Source organism: Rattus norvegicus, chromosome 11 (assembly GCF_036323735.1).
Source record: "Rattus norvegicus strain BN/NHsdMcwi chromosome 11, GRCr8, whole genome shotgun sequence".
NCBI lineage: Eukaryota > Metazoa > Chordata > Mammalia > Rodentia > Muridae > Rattus > Rattus norvegicus.
In genome coordinates, this window is record NC_086029.1 from 91,417,909 (window position 1) to 91,441,168 (window position 23,260).

Sequence of the window (23,260 nt, forward strand, 5' to 3'; positions counted from 1 at the left end):
GTTAAAAATATGAATGCCAGGGTCACAAATGTGTATCACCATCCAGAAGTTCCCTGTGAACTCCTGGGTTCAAACCCGGGTTGTCAGCCTGAGGCTAGTGAGGCGAGCACTTCATTCAGGTGAGAACCTGCTGGTTCCGCTCCTTCTTCTCATGGGCTAATAGAACTGAGCAGAGAGGCTGGCATGGCCAGAGGCCAGACAGGATGCCCACGGTTTGTCAGATGTCCCAGTGTCCTGGGTGGAGCTCCCAGCCCTTGGCTGATGTTCCTGCACTTGTGCATTTCAGGAACGCACCAGAGCTGACAAAACCCTGTGTCTGTGTCTGTATCTGTACACCCTGACGTGCCATGAGCAGTGATGTGTGGGAAGAGGTGCTTGTACATTGTCCTCATTGTTCACGTATGCAGACACCTTTGTAACTGGGCCAGGAGTAGTAAGATGATACTGGAAATGGTTGTTGGTTTAGCATTTACTGGTTTCTGCTGCAATTCCCTGGGGAGAGTTGGGCAATGTTTTGGGAATGGGCTGTGTACTCCCACATTCTTTCCAAAGGCAAACATCAGGTCAACAACCCCTTGTTGCAATGCCCCAGCTGGGTACCTGCTTGGACGTGGAGCAGAGTCCTGTTTGTTCTCTGAGAAGAGGGCAAACAAGGGGTGACTGCAGGAATCTAAAAGGGACCAGAGTGGCGAGACAGAGAGAGCATAGGCAGGAGAAGTCAGAGACTGGAGGCTGCTAAAAGCAGCTTCTGAGTTGGTTTCCTGGTCTTGGCAAAACAATTCCTCAATTCCAGAGGGAACCTTTAATCATGAAGCTAATTACTATCCTGCTCCTCTGCTCCAGGCTCCTGCCAAGTTTAGCGCAGGAAGAAGGCGCCCAGGAATTGAACTGCAATGATGAGACTGTATTTCAGGCTGTGGATACTGCTCTGAAGAAATATAACGCTGAGTTAGAAAGCGGCAACCAGTTTGTGTTGTACCGAGTGACTAAGGGCACTAAGAAGGTGAGTGACGGTTTTCCTGTGAAACCACTTGTAATTGGTGCTCTCAGGCACAGGCTAGAGGGTTGGAGATGGCTGGTCCTTAGGCTTCCTGGGTGATCATGAAAGCAGTATCCCAGGAAGAAAGAAACAACAGCAGATGGAGCTTTTTGAAAGAGACAGGCATGGTGGGACTCCAGCATCTCAGTCAGCTTGCAGCAGGAGAATCCACTGCATGTGTGAACTCAGCCATCTCCCAGCCTTAAGTGAGAGTTCCACACGGGGATGGATACAGGGGACGAGAAGGGAGTTGGCATTATTGCTTGGACCAAATATCTACCACAGAGTGTGTACAGCTGATTCTTTGAGGTTAATAGATGTTTCCACTAGTTCTTTAGTTTTGGGGGGCAGAGAGGTTGAGCCAGGGTGTCTTGTAGCTTTAGACCAACACACGCACTTGCTGTGCAGCTAACGATGACCTTAAACTTTTGATCTTTCTGCCTTCAACTCCCTAGAGCTATGAATACAGGCATGGGCTGCCATGCCCGGTTTATGTGGTACTAGGGAAGCAAGCTCAGGACTCCGTACATGCTAAGCAAGGACTTTACCACCTATGCCACATCCCATGCACACTCTGGCTAGTTTTTTACTATACTTTTATTTCTCTGTGAGTACACTCAGGTATGAAACAAATGAAAGCAGGATGTACAAATAATAAAAAATATCGAAAATCCTTTAGAGTTTGTTTTTTTTTTTCCTTCTCTTTTTTTTCCGAGCTGGGGACTGAACCCAGGACCTTGCACTTTCTAGGCAAGTGCTCTATCACTGAGCTAAATCCCCAACCCCTAGAGTTTTTTTTTAAATATAAACTTCACAGGCTGGAGGACAGCTCAATGGTTCGGGGCACTGGTTATTCTTCAGGAGGACCTGGGATCAGTTCCCAGCACCTACGGTAGCACACAACCATCTATAACTTCAATTCTAGGGACTATGGGGAGTCCACTGTCCACCTAGGGTACCAGGCACATTTGCACTGTACATACATACTTACAGACAGACAGACAGGCAGACAGACAGACAGACAGATAGACAGATGACATACATAACTACATTAAGGCAAACAAACATGCCTATAGAGTTAAATTTAAACCTTTCAAAATATAAATAAATAATAAAATAAATTTTACCTTACAAGAATCATTCTTTGGATCAGTCAAGTTATTTCAGCAGGGAAAAAAAGGATACTTTGACACCATGAGGATGAAAAGAAAGCATTATGGGACACAGACATGTTCGATTCAGAAGGGGAAATGAAGCATTTTGCTTGTCACTGAAGCACAGCCTGCAGTCTGCTCACTCCACTCAGGGCCACAGTCTCCTAGTATCTTCATTGACTGACAGATGGGGGCCCATAGGAGTTTGGTTGCACAATGTTCATATATCTGCCCTGGCCTTGAACTCACACTCCCCCTGTCTCAATCCAAGTGCACTACTGGGCTTACAGGCTTTGTCCTATGAGCAGTTTCAACCAGACAGGATGGACTCATAAATGTCCATGAGAGCCAGGGTTTACATAAGAGAGGGCAGGGACAAAACCACGGATACTGCTATGAGACCACTAATAATGCAGGCATAGTAAGAACATCCTTCCAAGGGGCATTTACACAACTATAAGCACTTATATTTTAATGAACACGGCTCTCCTTGAGTCTGATCAGGACTGGTGTTTGTGATGTCAGGGTCCACAAACTTGCTGCTGGGTGCCCTGAGTGACTCAAAGTGTCACCTTTGCTTTCCCCAGGATGGCGCTGAAACATTGTATTCCTTCAAGTATCAAATCAAGGAGGGCAACTGCTCTGTTCAGAGTGGCCTCACCTGGCAGGACTGTGACTTCAAGGACGCTGAGGAAGCCGTGAGTGTGCTCTTTATACAAAAGCCCCAGCCTGACACACAACCCTCTCGGTGCTATAAAATATAAATGAGACAGGAAAACTGATAGACCAAGTATGAAACTTGTGTCTAGCGTGGGGTACACTGGATAACTTGGTTCCCAGGTACTTGTTTAAAGCAGGGTCACCTGTCACCTCAGTCATCAACTGTTCATGGTGAGAAAATTTAAAGTCCTTTTAGCCATTCTCAGTTAAAAATACAACATTGTCATCTGTGTCCACTCCAGTCTGTCACTCAGTAATCCTTGGCCACCCCTGTCCTGTGCCAGCCTCCAACTGCTGGTGACTCCTGTTCTGCTCCTAACTTAAGGGACATCGCCCCCTGTCATCCTTTGAGGTCCTGTCTCTAGATGCTCTCACTAACCGGCTGGTGTCCAGTTCCTCCCATGTTGCAATTGGCAAGATATAATTATTATTCTGTTCTGTATATACACCCAACTGCTTGCCCACCATTAGATATGGATTTTTATTAATTATAAGGAGATGGTATATATTATACAGCCTATTCATACAGGATGTGCATGTTATATCTGTGTTCTTGAGAAGAAAGGAAAGCCGGGAATATGCCGATTGTTAAACATGTGTGTGTCCACTCAGTAGAAGGTGGTCCATGCAAACAACCAAAGCTTGTGCACTGGACCCCAGGGAGACAACAGGAAGACATTTGGGCTGAGTTCGAGGTCTAGTTTAGGAAGAGTATGGCAGTTTCAGCTCTATTGAGCCCCAGTACTAGTCTTGACTCTGCTACTCATCCTCCCTCGGTAGGTACTTTATCTTATTAAAATGAGACATTCTTGATCTCACTGGCTGTAGGAGGCTGACACTAGATACATTATACAAAGGAGCTGTTAACAAAAGCATCTTAAAGAAACACTGTGTCCACCTGATGCTTGCCTTGCACTGTGAGAGGGGATTATCTGCCTGAGAAGCAAGCCTGTCCTCTCACAGGCTAGCATTCCCCTCTTAACCAAGATGTCAGCATTGTCCATGTGTTTGTTTAAGCACTGTGCTCATTCACAGTTGTAACATGCACTGGGTTCCAGATTAGGAGACCAGGATTGCACCTCTGGCTCTGGCTCTGTGAGGTTGTGTGGCAGCTGCTATGCCCTGCAGTCAGTCTCTCAGAGCTACCAGGAGACATCACAGTGAGCTCTAGCTTCACGCAATAGCTCCTGATACTCAGGACTGGGGGCTAAAGTGAAGGCCAAGTCAAAGCTATTCTACAAACGTTATTCATCACTAAGAGTGGGCAGACCTGTGTAAGCACCGACTGTGCGCTGCTCTGTTAGGCGCTTTCTGTGTGTGGGCACACTGATTCTCCACAGCAACCTCTTAAGTACATGTGGTGCTGTTTCCACAAGGTGGGTAAACTGAGGCAGTGGGGGGCACCAGGGCAGCAGGAAGAAGTAGCAGCCAGCGGTGTGGAAGTGGGATGTTCTAAGAGGTTAAACTGATTTATGTAAAGAGCAGGCAAACACTGAAACTGAGGGGGGAATCAAAAGGAAGCTCATCCTGTTGGTCCTCTTGGTCCATCATAGTGGCAAGGAAGCAGCCACAGATCTCCACATTGTGCCTCAAGTTTAGAGGCCTTGCTCTGCCTCTCCCCAGTCCTGTGAAGATCAGTGGTCAGTGGAAACAATCACAAGGTCACATAAATATTCATTCTCAAATCTCACAAGTCTGTTAATGGACTGGAAATGTTGCTGAGTGGTTAAGAGCGCTTGCTGCTCTTGAGAATTCCTGGGTTGGGTTTCTAGCATCCAGACGGACACTTGGAACCATCTGTAACTCTAGTCCCATTGCTTCTGCTGCTGTCCTCTGGGTTCTGCAGGCACCAGGCACACATGAGGTGCATAGACACTCATGTGCATAAGAACAAGTAAATCAAAAGGAAACGAAACAAAATCTCTATTAGAGAGAAACCTTAGTCCTTTCTCTGTTTAAAAATCCACCTTTATTACCAGCACTAGCTAGGTGTCTCCAGGAGGAAGAAAGAGGAAATCAAATGCCCTCTTTTCTTCCTTTTTTTCTTTTAGGCTACTGGCGAATGCACAACAACTTTGGGGAAGAAAGAAAATAAATTCTCCGTAGCCACCCAGATCTGCAATATTACTCCAGGTGGGTGATCCATCTGGGGACCTGGACTGTTGGTGGCAGTGTGTCAGAGCCCGGGGGTTGGTGATGTTAATTATTCCTGTGTACCAAGAACACAGCCCAGACCAGACTGCTTCACCCTCCCAGAAGGTGGCAATGCCATCTGCAGTGTTGGAATTGTGGTACATGTTGGGTATAGTAGCACTGCAGGAAGTTCTTGGATTGGGTCAGGCTTGTGTCAATCATCCCCTGAGACCTATCCGAACTCCCTGTGCTGTGTCAGCAGGGGTAGGTGGAGGTGGGTATTTGGGGTTCACTGAATGAGGCACCATGAACCTGCCTCCAATCCTTCACAGCATCCTCCATGGAGCCGAGTGTGGGCTTTGAGGCATGCCCTGGTCTGGAATCATTCCTTCTTTGTTCTCGAAATTATTTAATCTCATTCCAGGGTTTCTACTTTGCCTTAGGTCATTTAGTTCTTGGATAAAAGATATACTCAGCCTTCGTATTTACAACAAACCTTAAACAGTACAAATTCTGGGCAGCTGCCTATCCCCTATGCTGTTAGAATCTACTTTCCTATAAATAAGGCTGAATAATTACTTACTATATTTCACCTGGCTGCTGTTAACTACAACTGGCCAACCCACAGGGATATGTTTCTATGGTTCACCCACCCCATGGTAGCTTCTCCTTCTCCTTCTGCACCTTTTTTTCCCTTAGTGGTTGCTGTCTGACCCCCAGTCTGGGAAACCTAAACCCCACCTATTCTTCTTCTGTGAAGCTATTAGCTGTTGGCATCTTTATTTACCAATCAAAAATAACTCGGACCAAGATAAGTGTGCTCTGGGACAGCCAGGTCTTGAAGGCCCACACTTAGCATCACAACAGATAGCGATTGAAGAAACCTCAGCACTTCTTTTTTTTGGTTTCTTTGTTTTGTTTTCTGTTAGTTTGCTTTGGTTTTGGTTGTGTTTTCTTTTTCAATGCACAGTTTCTCCGTGTAGCAATTCTGCTGTCCTAGAGTTGGCTTTCTAGACCGGGATGGCCTCGAACTCACAGATATCCACCTACTTCTACTTCCTCAGTCCTGGGACTAAAGTTGTGAACCACCACGTCCAGCTTCATTCCAAATTTTTATCCTCTTCCTTTTCCTTTTCCATGTCTCAGAAGGGACAAAAGAGAACTGCACCCTTGACAGGGTGGCGTGCTGGGAAAGGAGACGATAAATCTAAAGTTGCAATGTCTGGGCATCTTACCATAGACCCAGGACATTGATGGCTGATACTCACTGAGCAGTTAAGATCTGGGGACATTACATACATCGACTCCTCCCAACATTACAGGTCAGTCAGTGTGGTATACATCCTCATTTGTCAAATGAGGAAACTGAGGCTGGAACAGTGAAGTAATTTACCTAAAATTATACAGATAGTCTGTAGAGACTGGGTAGAGTAGGTTCTTAGTTAAAAAAGCAAAAAAAAAACCCTCCTTTAAGAATAAAAAGAAACGGCAAGTTATGAGCAGATACAGCCATTATTGTCATTTTCTCTAATGCTAGAAAGGTGCCAAGATTTTATAGAGTGATGTGTTCATGGCCAATGGCAGTCATGAAAACCTTCCTGGAGCTGGCCTCTGCAAGGTGCAAAGGGTGGAAGAGAGGGACGGGGGGAGAAAAAGGGGGAAGGGAGGAGGAGTGGGACGGGGAGGGGGAGAGAGAATATGGAGCAGCATTTTTGGCTTCGATATGGTTCAACACCATACGGGCATGCTTTCCCTGCACTGGCCTAAGTTGTCCGTATAGAACCCGCAAAGGCACCATACTTCAGCTCTTGCAAGAAGTTGCATATAAAGATATCAGACCAAGGCAGAGAAGAGCTCATCAGTCCCCATCAGCACTGAAAAGTTCTATTCCTATTTCAAACCCATCTGTATAGAAATATGCAGCTTGAAAGGCACTGAGTTATCCAGGAAAGAAATGTCACCCTTCATACTCTTCCCTCCCTTGAAACCGCTCTCTTCTACTCCATTCTGCCTTGAATGAGCGCTGGCTCATGGGGGACAAATCTGCCCTGATCATCTCCACAGCTTATGTGGCTTTCACCTCTTTTGATCAGTAAGTCTCCCATCCTTCCCATCAAATTCTACAGTGCCCTGATTCAACCTCTTCTGAAAGAAGAGAAGGGGAAATCATTTATAAAGTTTTCCCGACTGCCGTAGAGATGCCATACACCACACAGTCCTGAGGAGAGCTGTGTTGAGCACCTAGCAATGTGAGGGTTGAATATCATCAGCAGAGCCCAAGGCTTAGTCTACCGACTAGATCACACCTACTGTGTTAAGTGAGCTTTTGGACAATGCAACAAATTACCTGACTTGGACTTTGCAGCACAGTTAAGATCTAGCTACATCTGAGTATCATAGTGCACACCTGTAAATCCCACCCTGGGGAGGTTGAGGCAGGAGGAGGATTAGGACATTACATTTATTCTCAACAACAGAGCAAGTTGGAGGATATCCTGGAGTATATGAGGCCTTGTCTTAAAAGGAAAGAGGGGAGAGGGAGAGGGAGAGGGAGAGGGAGAGGGAGAGGGAGAGGGAGAGGGAGAGGGAGAGGAGAGGGAGAGAGAGAGAGAGAGAGAGAGAGAGAGAGAGAGAGAGAGAGAGAGAGAGAGAGAAAGGTGGGAGGAGAGACCCAGGGACAGCAGGCACCCAGTAAGTATGTTCCCAAGGGTAAGGAAGCCTTGACCCTGAGGAGGCATCTCTGCTGTTGTCACTCACTCTGCAGCACTCCTCCCTCAGTCAAGGCTCTCCCCTTGGTATTTAATAGCAATACCTATAAAAAATGTTTGACATCATTTTATTGCAAACCATTCAGTGTTTCCTCCTTCCACACAGCATAGTCTTCACTTCAGAGAGTCTATGGGAATCCTAAAAATCCTCTGTAAATATTGTGATTGTTTGCATTTTCCTAGGGAGAGGCTACAGCTCTCATCAGAATGCCTAAGAGCTTGTGAGCTTTGAGTATAGACAGTGAATCTAAACAGGGTCAGTATCTCCTGCCTGGAGCATAGCCTTCTCTCTCTGACTGTCCCTAAATCAAACTAGCCCTCTCTGTGTCACATTGGGCACTCTGGCAAACTGAATAGATGCCACGTCACATATTACTGTTCCTTTCCCATCCTGATTTCTCAGCACCATCACCCCCTTCTCCCTGCCCCCCCCCACTGCGAGTCACCCCCACATGTCTTGTCGATTCCTCTTGCCACCTTCTTCCTTTTCTCTCAGCATTCTCACCTTTTCCATACCTGTTATTCCTCAGCCCCTTCGGCCCTCATGTATTTTCCTACCTCTTGGCCATCCCATGAAATGGTCTGTCTACACTCTTTCCTTTCTACCTGACAGTCATTCCTTCACAGATGGGACACTTGAAATCTCCCTATAACCTGGCTCATTGCCTGCCAGGGGATAGCAAGGGCACATAGACTTAAAGGAGAGGCTTCTCTTGGGCTGACCGATAAGAAAGCCCCTTGTCTTGTGTTCTAGTCAGATGAAAACAGAGAGGAACACTTTCTCGCCAGCTCACTACTTCACATTGACTTGCTTTAGATGGTGAAACAGTGAATGTGTTAACAAGTTTAACAATAGCATGTGACATAAAACAGAAAGACCGTCCTGGTTGGGTGTGGGGGGCTCTTCTCCAGGGCCAAAGCATTACACTGACATTATCAGATGGAGTAGGTGTCAGGGAGCTCTCAGTAACTTTGAAAAACAATGATATATCTGTAATGTCTTCCCTTTTATAAAAAGGTTAGTGTATTGTTGTGGTCATTAAAATAAAGACCTAATGATGTAGTTCAGCTAAATTCACGACTCTTAAGGCAATAGGACCTGGGAGAATATAACTGATAAACGAGGCAGGCTACAGTCTCATGAAATAACCAACTTTATCAGAGCTTCAGATAATGTAGGCTCTGAGGGTTGAGGAAGGTCAGCTCAGTAAGGTTGTCATGAGCTCAAGCAACATACAATTCACAGTGACAAAACAATGTCAGCCATAAAGTCATTGTGATGGCTATTTCTGTTTGTCAACTTGACTATATCTGGAATTAATTAAAATCCGGAAATGGAGGGCAAGCCTGTGATCTAGATCTTGAGACTGTAAGAAGACACAGGCTTCTGACCTGGATCTTGACATGGAGATCTTGAGGACTAGTGACCTTAAATAGCTTAGGCCCAAGCAAGGTAGCACACACCTTTAACTCCAGGAGACTGAGGCAAGGAGATCTAAGAGTTCAAGGTCAGCCTGGAACAAAGCAAGTTCCAGATCCAAGCATGGTAAAACACTCCTTTATTCTGGGCCATACCTCCTGCTGAGGGCCTACATAAGGACATTGGAAGAAGGAAGACTGACTCTCCTTCATGTGTTTGCATTTACTTGCCAGCACATCTGTTAGAACCTACTTCTTCAGGATTGCAGCTTATACAGAAGACTAGGTGAGACAACTAGCCTCGTGGACTGAGACACTTTAGACTTTTGGACTTCCCGTTCACATCAGCCCGCTGTTGGGGTTAGTTGGACTACAGGCTGCAAGTCATTACAATAAGTTCCCTTAATACATAGAGACATTCCATAAGTTCTATGACTCTAGAAAACCCGAATCAATACAATCATATACAGGAGAGTTTAAAGACTGAATTGAAGAACAACAGCAAACAATAATGAATATTCTGAAGTAAACTCATTCCTACCAATACATCTGGGAGGAGCCTGAACCCTCATTCCAAGAACAATTCTCTGCTTTCCAGAAACTGAAGTCACAAGTCTCCTGTCCTGTAGTCTCGGAGTGTTCTCACAAGCACTCAGAATTCTCCTCATACAACTTCCTTCCTCAACCCTGCTGTGAGAAGCTGAATGCCTGCACACCTGGGTTCCATCCCCTCTGTCCACACAGCAGGCATAGAGGCCTCTGGAGAAGAGCAGAGGAAGGAGGATGAGCACTGGAGGCCAGCCTTAGCTGCATGGACAGTTCCAGACCAACCTTGGCTATAGGAGACCCTGTGAAAACGGAAATCAATAGCATATCCATTCTTAATGCTCTGCACCTTTGCTTCTGACTGTACTGGAGTCTTAAACTCTCATTAGCTCTAACTCACACCGGAAGGAGATACAGCAAAGTCAGGTGTTCAGGATCTTACTAAATGGACTTGAGCTTTAGGACCATGACTATGAGATGTGTTTTCAGTTATTAATGCTGTGTCTTTGTCTGCTCTTTGTCAAGGTAAGGGTCCTAAGAAGACAGAGGAGGACCTCTGTGTCGGGTGTTTCCAACCCATACCGATGGATAGCTCAGACCTGAAGCCTGTTCTGAAACACGCTGTGGAGCATTTCAACAACAACACGAAGCACACCCACCTCTTTGCTCTCAGAGAAGTAAAGAGTGCCCACTCACAGGTTTGTTGTCCAGTTGTTCGTGACATGAGATATTGTAGTGACAAGGAAATGTTAGTGGTTCCCCAAGAAAACAGAGAGGAGCTGATCTGACACACCTCCCAGCAGGATCTTTGTTCTATTCAAGTTAGATCACCTCCCCTCCTGCACCCCAGTGTGCCACCTTCACGCAGGATGGTTTTGATATTGGAGGAGGGGGGGACCCAAATGTCTATGGGGCAAGGTTTTATACTAAGCAGCAAGCAGGGGTAAGTGGGTAAGCATCTAATTGGAAAGCATCTGTGGCCTTTAACATAATTGTCTGGTGCTGGGAGTCACATCATAAACTTAAGTTCTGTTCCCCTCTGCATTGGTTGTTGTTAGACAGGGGTTGGGCTTGTAACCTGGGGTGCAGGTTTCCTGGGGAGTAACCTGGAGACACTCCTCTTGTTGAGGGTGTATCCTGGAAACGTTGGTTGGGTTGGGGATTAGCCTAGAGATTGGAGTGAGGGACCAGCCTGTTAGTTTACCTGAGATCAAACTTAGGTCAGGTCTAAAATGGGGTCTGAACTTAAAGATGTAGCATCTCAATATGGTTGAAAATCTGTTAGATTGGCATTTTGTCGCTTAAAAAGAACCACTGGCAGGAGAACCTGCCTGGCCACATGCTGGCATGAGCTGGAGTGTCCTGTGTTTTCATGAGATTAACTCGTATGACAAGGGGCTTTGTCAGGATCCAGGGGAGTTGTGAGACCCATGTAAAGGAAAGGAAACTCTCACACTCCAGTTCCCCCGGCATTACGTGCTTTCTTCCCAGAAATGGAAAAATGGATGGCATTGTGGCTTCAAGGTTTTACCAAATCTATATTTTTATCTTATCATTAATTTAAAATAGCATCAATACATTAAATTGTTTGTAAAAAGGTGGACACAGCTAAATTATACTGCCCACTTCTTCCTGGTGGCGTGGGGTGGAATATCTACTAATCTGACCATTTATTTTTTTGCTTCTCTTGTTTGCTTGAGGCAGAGTCTCCACAAGTCCTGTCTGCCTTGAACCTCACTCTGTAAACCAGGCTGTTCTCAAACTCAGAGATCTTCCTACTTCTGCCTCTGATGCTGGGATTAAAGGCTTTGACCACCAGGCCTAGCTTTGTATTGGCTCCTTTATCAAGGCTTTTCTGAGGTCTCTTAAGAATCCCTCAGGTTAGAGAGTAACACTCTCTACTTTTAGTTCAACCTGCTCCTGTGTGAGATGTGGACCTTGCCCACCTGAGGTCCTGAACAGCGCTCAGCACAGGGACATGGTGACCATGGACACAGATAGTGGGAAGGGGCTGCGAAGAGCAAAGCAGGAGAACTTCACTACCTGGTGACCTGCACCCAGAGGGCTCACCAGGAGAGGCCACTCCCATTCCCCATTGCTCCAAGCTAGACAATCATACTGCTTCACTAACCTGATACTCCTCCACTAACATACATGCATTCTTGACAACCTGGGAAAGAAAGATTGTGGGTGTCTTTGAAGATACAGATATATCATGTATGTGATATATAATGTATACACATATGATATATATGCATATTCTTTTATGTTTGCAGTTACTGAGAAATGCCATGGGAATGTGTTGTATGTGTATGTGTGGGTGTCTGTACATGTGTTTGTCACAATACCCAATATTTGCTTAGTGATTCTATGGTCTACTAAAAATAATGGTTTGTATTTCTGGAAAAGTTACTGTATTCAGTTCAATGTTTCAAGACATTTATAACTTTTGCTCAGTGTGAATATTGTTCAACCTGAGGTTCCAGTACTCATTCCACATAAATCATTTCAGGTGGTGGCTGGCATGAATTATAAAATTATCTACTCCATTGTGCAAACAAATTGTTCAAAGGAGGATTTTCCTTCCCTCCGTGAAGACTGTGTACCCCTTCCCTATGGCGTAAGTAGTAGACATTTAGCAATAGTCTTTCACATTTGCTGACAGCATTTCCAGAATGTCAAGCTCTGGGACTTGACACCGAGATGTCATTTAGTGGTTCACATTCATGTTCACCCGGGGTCTTAGGACCTAAGTTGCTGGTCAGGCAATCCATGTGTGTCACATTAAGTATTTCCGTCCTGTCAGGGATTAGAATGGGATTTGCCATGCTGATGGGTTGTCACACTCTCCTGGCCTCCTCCACCTTCCTGTGTGTTCCATATTCACACAGGATGCTCTGTGTCCCAGCTTCTTCCTATATACTCTCCTGTGGTGTTTGCTCACCCTCCCTCTTCTCCTGTCATTCCAATGAATGCATTCTGGGAATTCTCTCCCTCTGTGCATGACATCTTGTCATTATAATGATGTCAGTGGCTGACCAGTGGCTTGTGGATGCCAAGGTGACCAAGGACCGATCCTTTCTGGGATATTATTGTAGATATTTCTTTAATCTAGTGTCTCTGCTTTGAGAGTTCTATGTTGTGAGGGAAAGGTGGGAAATCTAGACCACACTTTGCTAATTTTAATGGTAGAGCACTTGGGACATATGCTATTATGCCTTCTTAGGTCATGCATATGTAGGTTACAGTGGACCATAGATTAATCCTGCTTCCTGAACCTTCTGTGTCACTGGAAAATCATTGTAATATGTTAAGGAGAAGTCAAAAATCAGGACACAAAGTGTACTCACAAGAGCATGGTGAAAGGAGGATTAGGAGTTCAAGAGCGTCCTTAGCTGCACAGTGGGATTGAGGCCATCAGTGGTTTGAAAAGCTGCTGTTTCAGAAAGAAAACAAAAAAGACATAAGCAGATAAATGAAGAGAAGGAGGAAGCGGGAGGTGGGTGTGGTTGCACACACCTTTGCCAGCATTGCAGAAACAGCTGATGTCCATGAGTTCAAGACCAGGCTGTTCTACAGTGTTCTAAGCCATCGGGGCTATAGAGCGATGATGCTGTATCAAAATTTGTTTTCAAGTAAATTAAAATCAAAGGAAAGGAAGAAAGGGCAACTATGTATGCAGAGTCAGTCAAATATACAAAGTAAAGTAATATAAATATAAAAGTAATAGAAAATAAATGTGTTATAATTCAGAAAGCTGTTACCTTCAGGAAGAGTTGTGGGTGCTCTTTTCTGATTTTACATACTTTGGCGGATTTATCCAATACTTCTCGAATGTTCTGGTTAATTATGTATTGATTTATAGCCGCTGAAAGAATCATAAATGACTATCAAGAAAGACACAAAATGAAAGAAAACATTTGTGAATCTTCTGCCCTTTAAGGGCTTAACATGAAGATAATGTTCAAAATTCCAGAACTCAACACCAAAAGACAGACCACTTCTAAAATGGGCAAAGGACTGAACGGATGCTTCCGGATTGACAGGTGACCCACAAGCCCATGAGGACACCCACAGGACCACTAGCCATCAGGAAATGCAAATGCAAGCAGAATGGTCCTAACCCCCAGAGCGATTCCTGCACATTCTCTTTGTCTTTTTCCTGGGTGGAGATGAAGGAGAGTTGTGGGAACTTTCCAGTGTCTTTTTCTTTCTTAAAAGTTGTGATTCTTGGGGCTGGGGATTTAGCTCAGTGGTTAGAGCGCTTACCTAGGAAGCGCAAGGCCCTGGGTTCGGTCCCCAGCTCCAAAAAAAAAAAAAAAAAAGTTGTGATTCTTTTATTTAAATTTTTTAGATTCATTTATTTCAAATATATGGGCTTTTTGCCTACATGTATAATCCGTAGACTATGTATTTACAATATCCACATAGGCTGGAAAGGGCATCAGATCCCTTGGGACTGAATTTGTAGATGGTTATGTGTTGCGGTGGGGATGCTGGGAATCAAACCCCGGTCCTCCATAAGAATAGTTAGTGCTCTGGACCTCCGAGCCATTTCTCCAGTCCTGTGATTATTTTAAATGCTCTACTTTTTTCACCTAAGAATTTTTCCTCATCATTAGAAATCTTGGTAAACTTTAAAAATGACTCTGTAATAATATTCCAGCAAGGATCCCATAGATCGTTTTTTACCACAGCACTCCTACCTTTCGATACCTAGGTTATTTCTATTTTTTAATATAATTACTAACTTAGCAAACATTTTTGAAAACGAAAGTGTTTTTGTATTTGGTATCATTTCCTTCAGAGTAGGGTCTCAGTTTTATAGGTGATAAACACAGTTATTAAAATCTTTTAAACTTCATTTTATTCATTAGTTATTTGCTTAAATAAATAAGTGAAATTCTGTTGCATTAAAATTCAGAATGTTATGGCTAAGTATATTTTATTTTCTCAGTCAATAGTTGAGGTAATTTGTTTGTTTTGCTGAAATATTTTCATAAGGATGTGAGAAGTTTATGGGTTGAATTTATGGATAACTAATTACATTTTTTTGCCCATTCCTTTCTTTGTGTGTATGATATATGCATGTATGTACATGTATGTATGGGAGTGCACACCTGTGTACATACATGTGAAAACCATGTGCTCAGCAGTCTCTAAAACAAAACAAAGGTAAAATTGAAACCAGGGAATAACTATTTCAGTCGAAGGCTTGTCTCTGGCTCTCTCTGTCCCTTGGAAACATCGATAAGCCAATCATCAGGGAGACTGGGACAGGACTTCTGGGCTCACCTGACAGCAGCTACAGCAATCAACAAACTCAGCGTTCAGTGAGAGACCCTGTCTTGCTTGGGCATTGCTGTGCAGTGTGCAATCGTATTTCTTCCCTCTCTGTGGTTTCTCTTCGCCATGGATGTCAGGGCTACCTGTGCTTCTCATTTCTCCTTTGCTTTCAGCTCTTATTCCTTTTTCTTCATTTTCCTGATGCAATCAACTGTAACATAGACACACTGTCATTCATTTTTGATAGATGTTTGTTCTCACAATGATTTCTGTTTATGATTTTGAACCACCAGGATCATGGTGAGTGTACGGGTCATACCCACGTGGATATTCATAACACAATTGCCGGCTTCTCACAGAGCTGTGACCTTTATCCAGGTGAGAAATCACACATGGAGACACAGGAAGTGGTGGGGCCTCCTTCTTACTTAGCTGCACTGTGTCTGTAAGTGACCAAGACAGCATGAAGGATGAAGGAACAGTGTGGATTCTCCAGACAATGTAGCCTTCAGAGACAGTGGCACCTGCCTTTCTTTTTATATGAATTGTCCTTAAATCTGGTGTTTTGAGTTAGAGAGAACTGTATCTTGTTTTTAACCAGTCACCATGAAATCCTTCCAGGTAAAGGTAGGTTTTCCAGGGTGTTTCTGGGGAGCTTTCTGGAAAGCTTGTAGTTAGATCAGCATTTCTAATCAAACAGCCGAGTTCACTCATACTGACAAACAGTTGTGAATGTGTCATGTTGAGAAACAGCACTGTGCACCTGTCATGAGGAGCACCACTGTGTACTTGTCATGAGGAGCACCACTGTGCACCTGTCATGAGGAGCACCTTGTACACCTATCATGAGGAGCATCACTGGCACTGCCTGTTAAATGGAGCCATGGACTCCCAGCTGTCCATTGGAGAGTCATTACTTTATGTTCACAATCATTTCCCTCAAAATTAAACATTTCTCTATAGTTTACATCAAACAAGGGAAATTTTAAACTGGGCGTGGCAGTGCACATCTGTAACCATGTCAGTTAGGAAACTGAAACAGGGGGAATCAGGAGTTTTAGGTCAACCTCTGTGACTTATAGAATTCAATGCTGCCTTAGGACCCTGTATCAGGGTAAAAATAAAAAGAAATTATAGCCAATGGGTCAACAGGTGCAAATATGCTCTCCTATGCATATGAACTCCTGGAGAACAAGGAGAAGTGATGGTCTGAGGGCCAATATTCCTGTAATTCTGTTCTGTTTCCCTCACACCCTGTGTACATGAGAACGGAGAAGTTGTGTGTGACAGGAGGAGGCCAGGACTACTCTTTGGGGGAACTTACTGACTTTCAATGTTATTTTCTTCAGGAGATGATTTGTTTGAACTACTTCCCAAGAATTGCCGTGGCTGCCCCAGGGAGATACCTGTAGACAGCCCGGAGCTGAAGGAGGCACTTGGTCATTCCATTGCACAGCTTAATGCACAGCATAACCATATTTTCTATTTCAAGATTGACACCGTGAAAAAGGCAACATCACAGGTCTGTAAATAGAAAATGGGAGTTTGGAGCCTATGTATGGATTGATTGGCACCATGTTCCCTATGGCTCTGGTTGGGGACACAGTACTTGGCAACAGAATTTGGTGGGGTCTCCTTCATTTGGGAGGCAGAGGTAGGATCCCTAAGTTTGAGGCTAGCTTGATCCGCAAAGTGAGTTCGAGGATAGCCAGGGTTACACAGCAAAACTCTGTCTCAAAAACAAACAAACAAGGAGGGTGGGAAGCTCAGGTGTGGTTTTTACCTGACAATGTCTGAAGCAAAGCTTAAATTGTATAAGCCATCACTTCCAAACTCCAAAATAGTGTAAAATACTAGAAACCACAGTGCAATTAGCAAAATGCAAGCGATGGAGTGCACTGTTTTATTCTCTGGCATCTTGATCTCATCTCTCATAGACACATCTTGTGCTGCGTTTATGGTGCACAACAGTAATGCAAACTCTCAGAAGCTGAGACAGGAGGATTGCCACAAGTTGCAGGCTAGCTTGTTCTACACATAGCAAGTACACCCACCCACACCCACACACACACACACACACACACGCACACACACACACACACACACACACACCAATAACAACAAGATCCACAATATGGCCGTGGCTAAATGAAGCCAAGCAGAGCCTTACTCTTGAGTGTTTGGCAGAAAGGTTAAGGCAGCTTTGTAAAGAGTATTTGATGGGGGAGAGTCTCCTGCTTTCCTCACTGCCTGTTAGTTTGTTTCCTATGCACTGGTTGAGAGTTTTTGTCCCTTGCTGTTTAGTTGCTCAAATCTTTTGTTAATTCTGGATATCAGCTGTTGTCTGAAGGGTAGCTGTAAAGATTTTCTCCCATCATGGGCTATGGGCCCTGCTGGTTGGTTCCTTTGCTTTGTAGAGACTTTGTATTTTCATGCAGTCCCATCTGTTGATACCTGGGGCAGATTCCTGTCTGTGCTGTTGGTCTTCCTGTCTGTTTTTGTTCCAGTCACAGGCTGTCTCTGTCACTATGGCTCTATAGTGTACTTTGAGGTCTAGTATTACAATACCTTCAGTATTCTCTTACTCCTTAAGACTGGTTTGGCCATTCAATCTTATGTGGTCTCATATAAAGTCATGTATTTTTCCTAAGCCTATGACATAAGCAATGGGAATTTTTATAGATATCGCATTAATTCTGTATGTTAATTTTGGTAGTATAGACATTTTCACACTATCAAGTTTGCCTGTGAAGGCACATGGACGATATTTCCATTTCCAGTATCTTCAGTAATTTCTTTGCCAATATCTAGAGATTTTTATTATAGAGAACTTTATTGTAATCGTCTTTGAATCATTTGGTTAGACATATCCCTAACAATTTTTTTTTAATTTTTGAGAGAGGATCTCATTATACAGTCCAGACTGACTTCAAATTCACTCTGTAGGCCAGGCTGGCCATGAACTCACAGAGATCTACCTTCCTTTATCTCCTCAGTGCTGGGATACAGCATGTTCCACAAAGGACTGGCTTGTTTAAATGTTTAAGTGGTTTCTTAATATTAAAAGTATAAGAGAATCAATAGATAATATAAATATTTTCCTAATATAATAATTTAAACTACATAAGAAATTTCTGATTCAGTATTTGGCAAAAAGACAACAAAAACGTTTGAAGAAAATACTTTGTTTTCCCAAAACCTAAGATTGTGCTAAAATCTAAGCCCTTGAGTTACTTTGTAGGTGTGGTTTGAAGCCTTTGAACATTAAAATTAATATGTGTATATTAAAGTAAAAGTTAAGCCCACATATCTTTTACATAGTGAAGGAAGCTGGCCAGACTAATACCCAGAAGTCTTAGTTATGTGTACGGATATGTACCAGATATGGGTAGCTTAGGAAGTGTGACACTTTAGATGGTCAGTTTATAATTAAAATTTCAAGATCCTAACTTTAAACTCACTGTAGTAAAAAAGTTTAATTTATTATAGAAATTCTTATTAAATATTTGTCTTGTCCTATTAACTTTACAGGTGGTTGCTGGAGTAATATATGTGATTGAGTTCATAGCCAGAGAAACTAACTGTTCCAAGCAAAGTAAAACAGAACTGACAGCGGATTGTGAGACCAAACACCTCGGTGTGAGTAGCGCTGTCCCTGTGTGAGGATCTAAGGGTCACTGCTCATGAGCCTCATCACTAATGCTAATTTATTTTCTCTTGTCTTCTGCTTTCATGATTAGCAAAGCCTCAACTGCAATGCTAACGTGTACATGAGACCTTGGGAGAACAAAGTCGTCCCGACTGTCAGATGCCAAGCACTAGATATGGTAGGATTTAAATACGGGAGCTTGGGGTCAGCTCTGCCTATTCCAAAAAGCAATATCTGGGTATGGAAAATGAATCATTACTGAAACAAAGTGGGGCCAGGGCTACATTTTAAACCCATAAAAAGTTGTACATTTCTATGCTGATCTTGAGGTTGATGGCTGGAAAGGAAAACAGGTAACCTCCCAGTAACTTAACTCATTGTCAGTGTTCCCAGGTAGTTCTGTGTCTGGTACTGAGGAGAGGGCCAGGATACTAACACGAGGCACACGCTTCTGAGACTTACCCGAGACCTGAGTACTACTGTGTGCTGTGCTCTCCTCCGTTCATTGGAGGACCTTGTGAGGAAGGTGGCTTCACTCCCCTTCCACAGTTAATGAATGTGAACTGCATTTTAAAAGGCTCCTCAAGGGGTCCACACACACACAATTCAAATCTGAAAGGCTGCACTCTGCACCAGGTTTTTTAAGTCTTAATGTGCCTAGGGCTTCATCCCTTGCCAACGATGGGACACTAAGATTTGAAATGCTCTGAGGCTCCAGAGTGAATCATGTCACTAAGTCCCTCAAGCCAGGCTGTGAACAGCAAGCTCCTTGCATATTCTCAATGGTCCCGGGGGCCCTGGGAAGCAGGTGTTGTGGTTTTCATTTGGCAGGAAAGTGGACTCAGTCTGTAGAGTGTTGAGTGCAGCTCCTATCTGAGCCCACCCGTTCCATCATGACCCTGTTAGAAGATGTTTGACTCCAAAGCCTAGTTCTCTCCTCTCTCATGACTGGCTTCAACTGTGGCCTCCCCACATTGGTAAAAGGGAGGTGGAGCATATCCAGAAAGTCACATGTTTGTGCAGATTGTCACCTCTCTTTTCCTAGCTGAGCTTCTTGTCATTTGTGTAATATCTCTAACACATTGTAAAAGGCCTTCCGGTCAAGCTTGTGAGAAGGCCCTATGGTGGCACAGCTGAGAACGTTTAGCCATAAAGACCTTTAAGGATAGTAACAGCAATGGTTGCAACAGAAATGATATCAAACTGCATACCCCCGGGATTACGTGCTCAATCACCCTGTTTTCTAAATGAAGAAAAACTCTTAGCCTTAGAGGACTATTAAGAATAATCAGGACAGGGCTGAGGCTGTAACTCAGTGAAGGGGTACCTGCCCAACACTTACAAAGTTCAATCCCTTGGACCACAAACAAAGCCTACACATTTCAAGAATAATCAAGGGAGAAGTATTGTTGATTCAGTTTTCTAGGAAGGTAATATAGCATTTGAAATCTGGGAAAGACTCACGCTGTTGCAATACAGAATAGCATCACCATGTTCCTAGTCTCTTCTTCCTTCACAGACAGCCTGATGCTAACACGATGCATTCCTCTCAATATTTCTGTGTAGATGATTTCTAGGCCTCCAGGATTTTCACCTTTCCGGCTGGTGCGAGTACAAGAAACTAAAGAAGGAACAACTGTAAGTCCACCCTACATTGCCAGGGTGCAAGAAGAGAGGGATCCAGGAAATGAACAAGGACCCATCCATGGCCATGGCTGGTTTCATGCAAAGCAAATAAAGGATAAGAATCACCAAGGTCATAAGCATGGGCATGACCATGGCCATTGGCCCCCAAAGCGGCATGGTCTTAGCAATGGACACCAGAAACCACATGGCCTTGGTCATGGACATAAACATAAACTTGATGACCTTAAACAGCAAAGAGATGATGGCTATAACTATAGACATCCAATGGGACATGGTCATGGTCATGGTCTTGGTCATGGTTATGGTCACGGTCACGTTCACAGTCATGGTCTTGGTCATGGTTATGGCCAGGGTCAGGGTCACGGTGAGGGCAAACACACAAATAAAGACAAAAACAATGTCAAGCACACTGACCAGAGAGCAGAGCCTTTGACAAGCTCTTCTGAAGACAGTACTACATCTACACAGATACAGGGGAGGACAGAGGGCTTCACCTTGAACCCTCCCCTAGCTCAGCCAGATGTTATCTCTCGTGGTTTTCAGGACTCAGGTTTCACTGAAGGTGTGGTAGCTACCACATCACCATATGACATGGAGAACCATGATGATTTGATCCCTGATATCCATGTACAACCAGATAGCCTTTCATTTAAGCTGATATCTGATTTTCCAGACTTCCCACAACTGTCCTGGGCACCCATGGAAGCCAGTTGGTAGGAAGGATCCAACCACAGAAACAGCAGAATTTTCTGATTTTGATCTCCTTGGTGCTCTTTCTTTAAAAAAAAAGATTTATTTATTTAATATATATAAGTACACTGTAGCTGTCTTCAGACACACCAAAAGAGGGCATCAGATACCATTACAGATGGCTGTGAGCCACCATGTGGTTGCTGGGAATTGAACTCATACTGATGCTCTTTCTTAACTTATACAGCCCAGGTACTTTTACAAATGCTTTCCCAGCCTCTTTTTCTACTGCCCAAACACAAATATTATGATATAAGTCATCAAGCCATGAGGCTCAGAACAGCCTGTCAGAAGGACTTTATAAATCCCTGTGGACTGATAATCAAACTGCCATCCTTCTGAATTCCTTCTGAGCCTGCCTCACACGCTCTCTAAACCAATACAGGAAGAAGCCTACCAGAATCCACTGCTCAGATAATGAGTGGGTATCTCAAGATACACATTAGCATTTCCATACAGAACTATGGTCTCTGTGTTTAGAAAACAGAAAATCAAGAGACTGAAGGTTTATGGATGGGGGAAAATAACAGCAAAACTTCCAGATGTCAGAGAAAGATAAGAAAACAGAAACAGGCTGATCAAAGGGAGAAAGTGGGCAGTAATGACTTGACTTTATGTTTCTCAAGCAGGTTAAGTATATCAAACGAGACGAGACTCCCCCTTGAGAAGGTTAGCCTTGGATTTCCTTTTGTGGGTGACGGTGTTCCTCACTAGTCTACCCCCTAGCTAGTCTTTGTCATAGCTTTCAAGCAAGAGCTTTTTGGTAGTGTTGCTGAGGTCAGATCAAGCAATCCTTACTTCTCAGAAGTTCTGCATCTAACACCAAGGACAGAAAGTAGAAGGAAGAATATTGAAGTAGGTTTGCTACGGCAACCTTTTAGTTCTTGTGACAAGGCATGTTGTGGGATTTGATGGAAACTTCATTCCTACCTTTTAGAAGCCAGTTCCTTAGCCTCACCTTAAATTGCTCTATCTTTTTGCTATGACGCTGAAGACTATTGACTTTGGAGAAAGAGAAAGAGATTATCACTCATGGCCTTAGAATGTGAGGAAGGTGTGTGCTTTACAACCCATGCTGTGCTTTTGCCTGGAAAAAGAAGATAGGACTTTCTGAAGGCAGAGATAAGTCCTCCAGGCTCCAGCAGACAGTTCCGTACCCATGATCTCTGAGAGACTCTAGGTAAATTCCCTGGCCACTAAACAAAGACCTGAACCCCAGAAGTGACCCTGTAGGGAGGAGGGACCCCTGACAGGTATGGAAGGAGAACACAGAGTGGGGGATCAGAACAGTCAGAATGTGTGTGATTGTGGGACTCACTGCAGAGTCCCCACAAACTCCGATTACAGAAAGCAAGGTGCCTGCATAATGCACTGGAGAGATGTGTGGGAATAGGAAATAAGGATGCTGCTTCACACGGCTACACAGCCTGTGTGTGTGTGTATGGCTGTTGTGGGAAACTGCATTTGAGCTGAGTGTTCTTTCATTTTAATCATTGTTTTCCTTTAAAATGGAGACCCAATGTCACTGGGAAACATTCTCACCCTGTAACTGGCTGCGCTGCTTTGCCTAAGTTGAGAAGAAGCACGAGATTAACAGCGTTTTACTATATTACAGAGGCTCCTAAACTCATGTGAGTACAAGGGCAGACTCTCAAAGGCAAGGGCAGGCCCAGCACCTGACCATCAGGCAGAAGCTTCAACCGTGACATCATAGCCTGGCAAAGACCCGGAGTGGAAGGACCAGAAGACTCCTGGGATGTGTGCAGTATGGAAGCATGTTTCTTCATCACCTGATCCTGGGTGAAATAAAGTTCAGACTCGACGAGTTCACAGTGTCTCCTTCAGCCATTCCTATCTTGTAGTGAATTGAAGCTGTCTCCAAAGCTTGAGTTTGGCCACAGAGGCTGTAGTAGCTCTCTGGAACATTCTCTCTAAGGTAGACAGGAATCTTTGGATGCAACGTCCTTACCTCATAGATCACACAGGTGCCACAGGAGATTCTCACTTCTGCAGGATCTAAGAGCTCACTCTCTGTTCCCCTCTCCTGTTCACTGAGCCAAGGCGAGGATAGTTAGACTTGCTTATCAGTGTTCCTAAATCTGTGTAATTACCCAACTGGAAAATAATCTATGTCAACACGGTGTCTGCC

The 23,260-nt window shown here is 44.0% G+C and overlaps 1 protein-coding gene across 1 annotated transcript; it reads left to right on the forward strand.

Annotated features, from left to right (window-relative positions):
• Nucleotides 1–561: 561 nt before the first annotated feature.
• On the forward strand, nt 562–22,933 carry Kng2 (kininogen 2). Its single transcript, NM_012696.2, has 11 exons — nt 562–1,003; nt 2,781–2,891; nt 4,965–5,046; nt 10,305–10,477; nt 12,292–12,399; nt 15,359–15,443; nt 16,415–16,587; nt 18,597–18,704; nt 18,806–18,892; nt 20,281–20,352; nt 22,727–22,933. The coding sequence occupies exons 1-11, from the start codon at nt 809–811 to the stop codon at nt 22,823–22,825; spliced, it is 1,293 nt and encodes a 430-aa protein (NP_036828.2). The 5' UTR covers nt 562–808; the 3' UTR covers nt 22,826–22,933.
• Nucleotides 22,934–23,260: the final 327 nt, after the last annotated feature.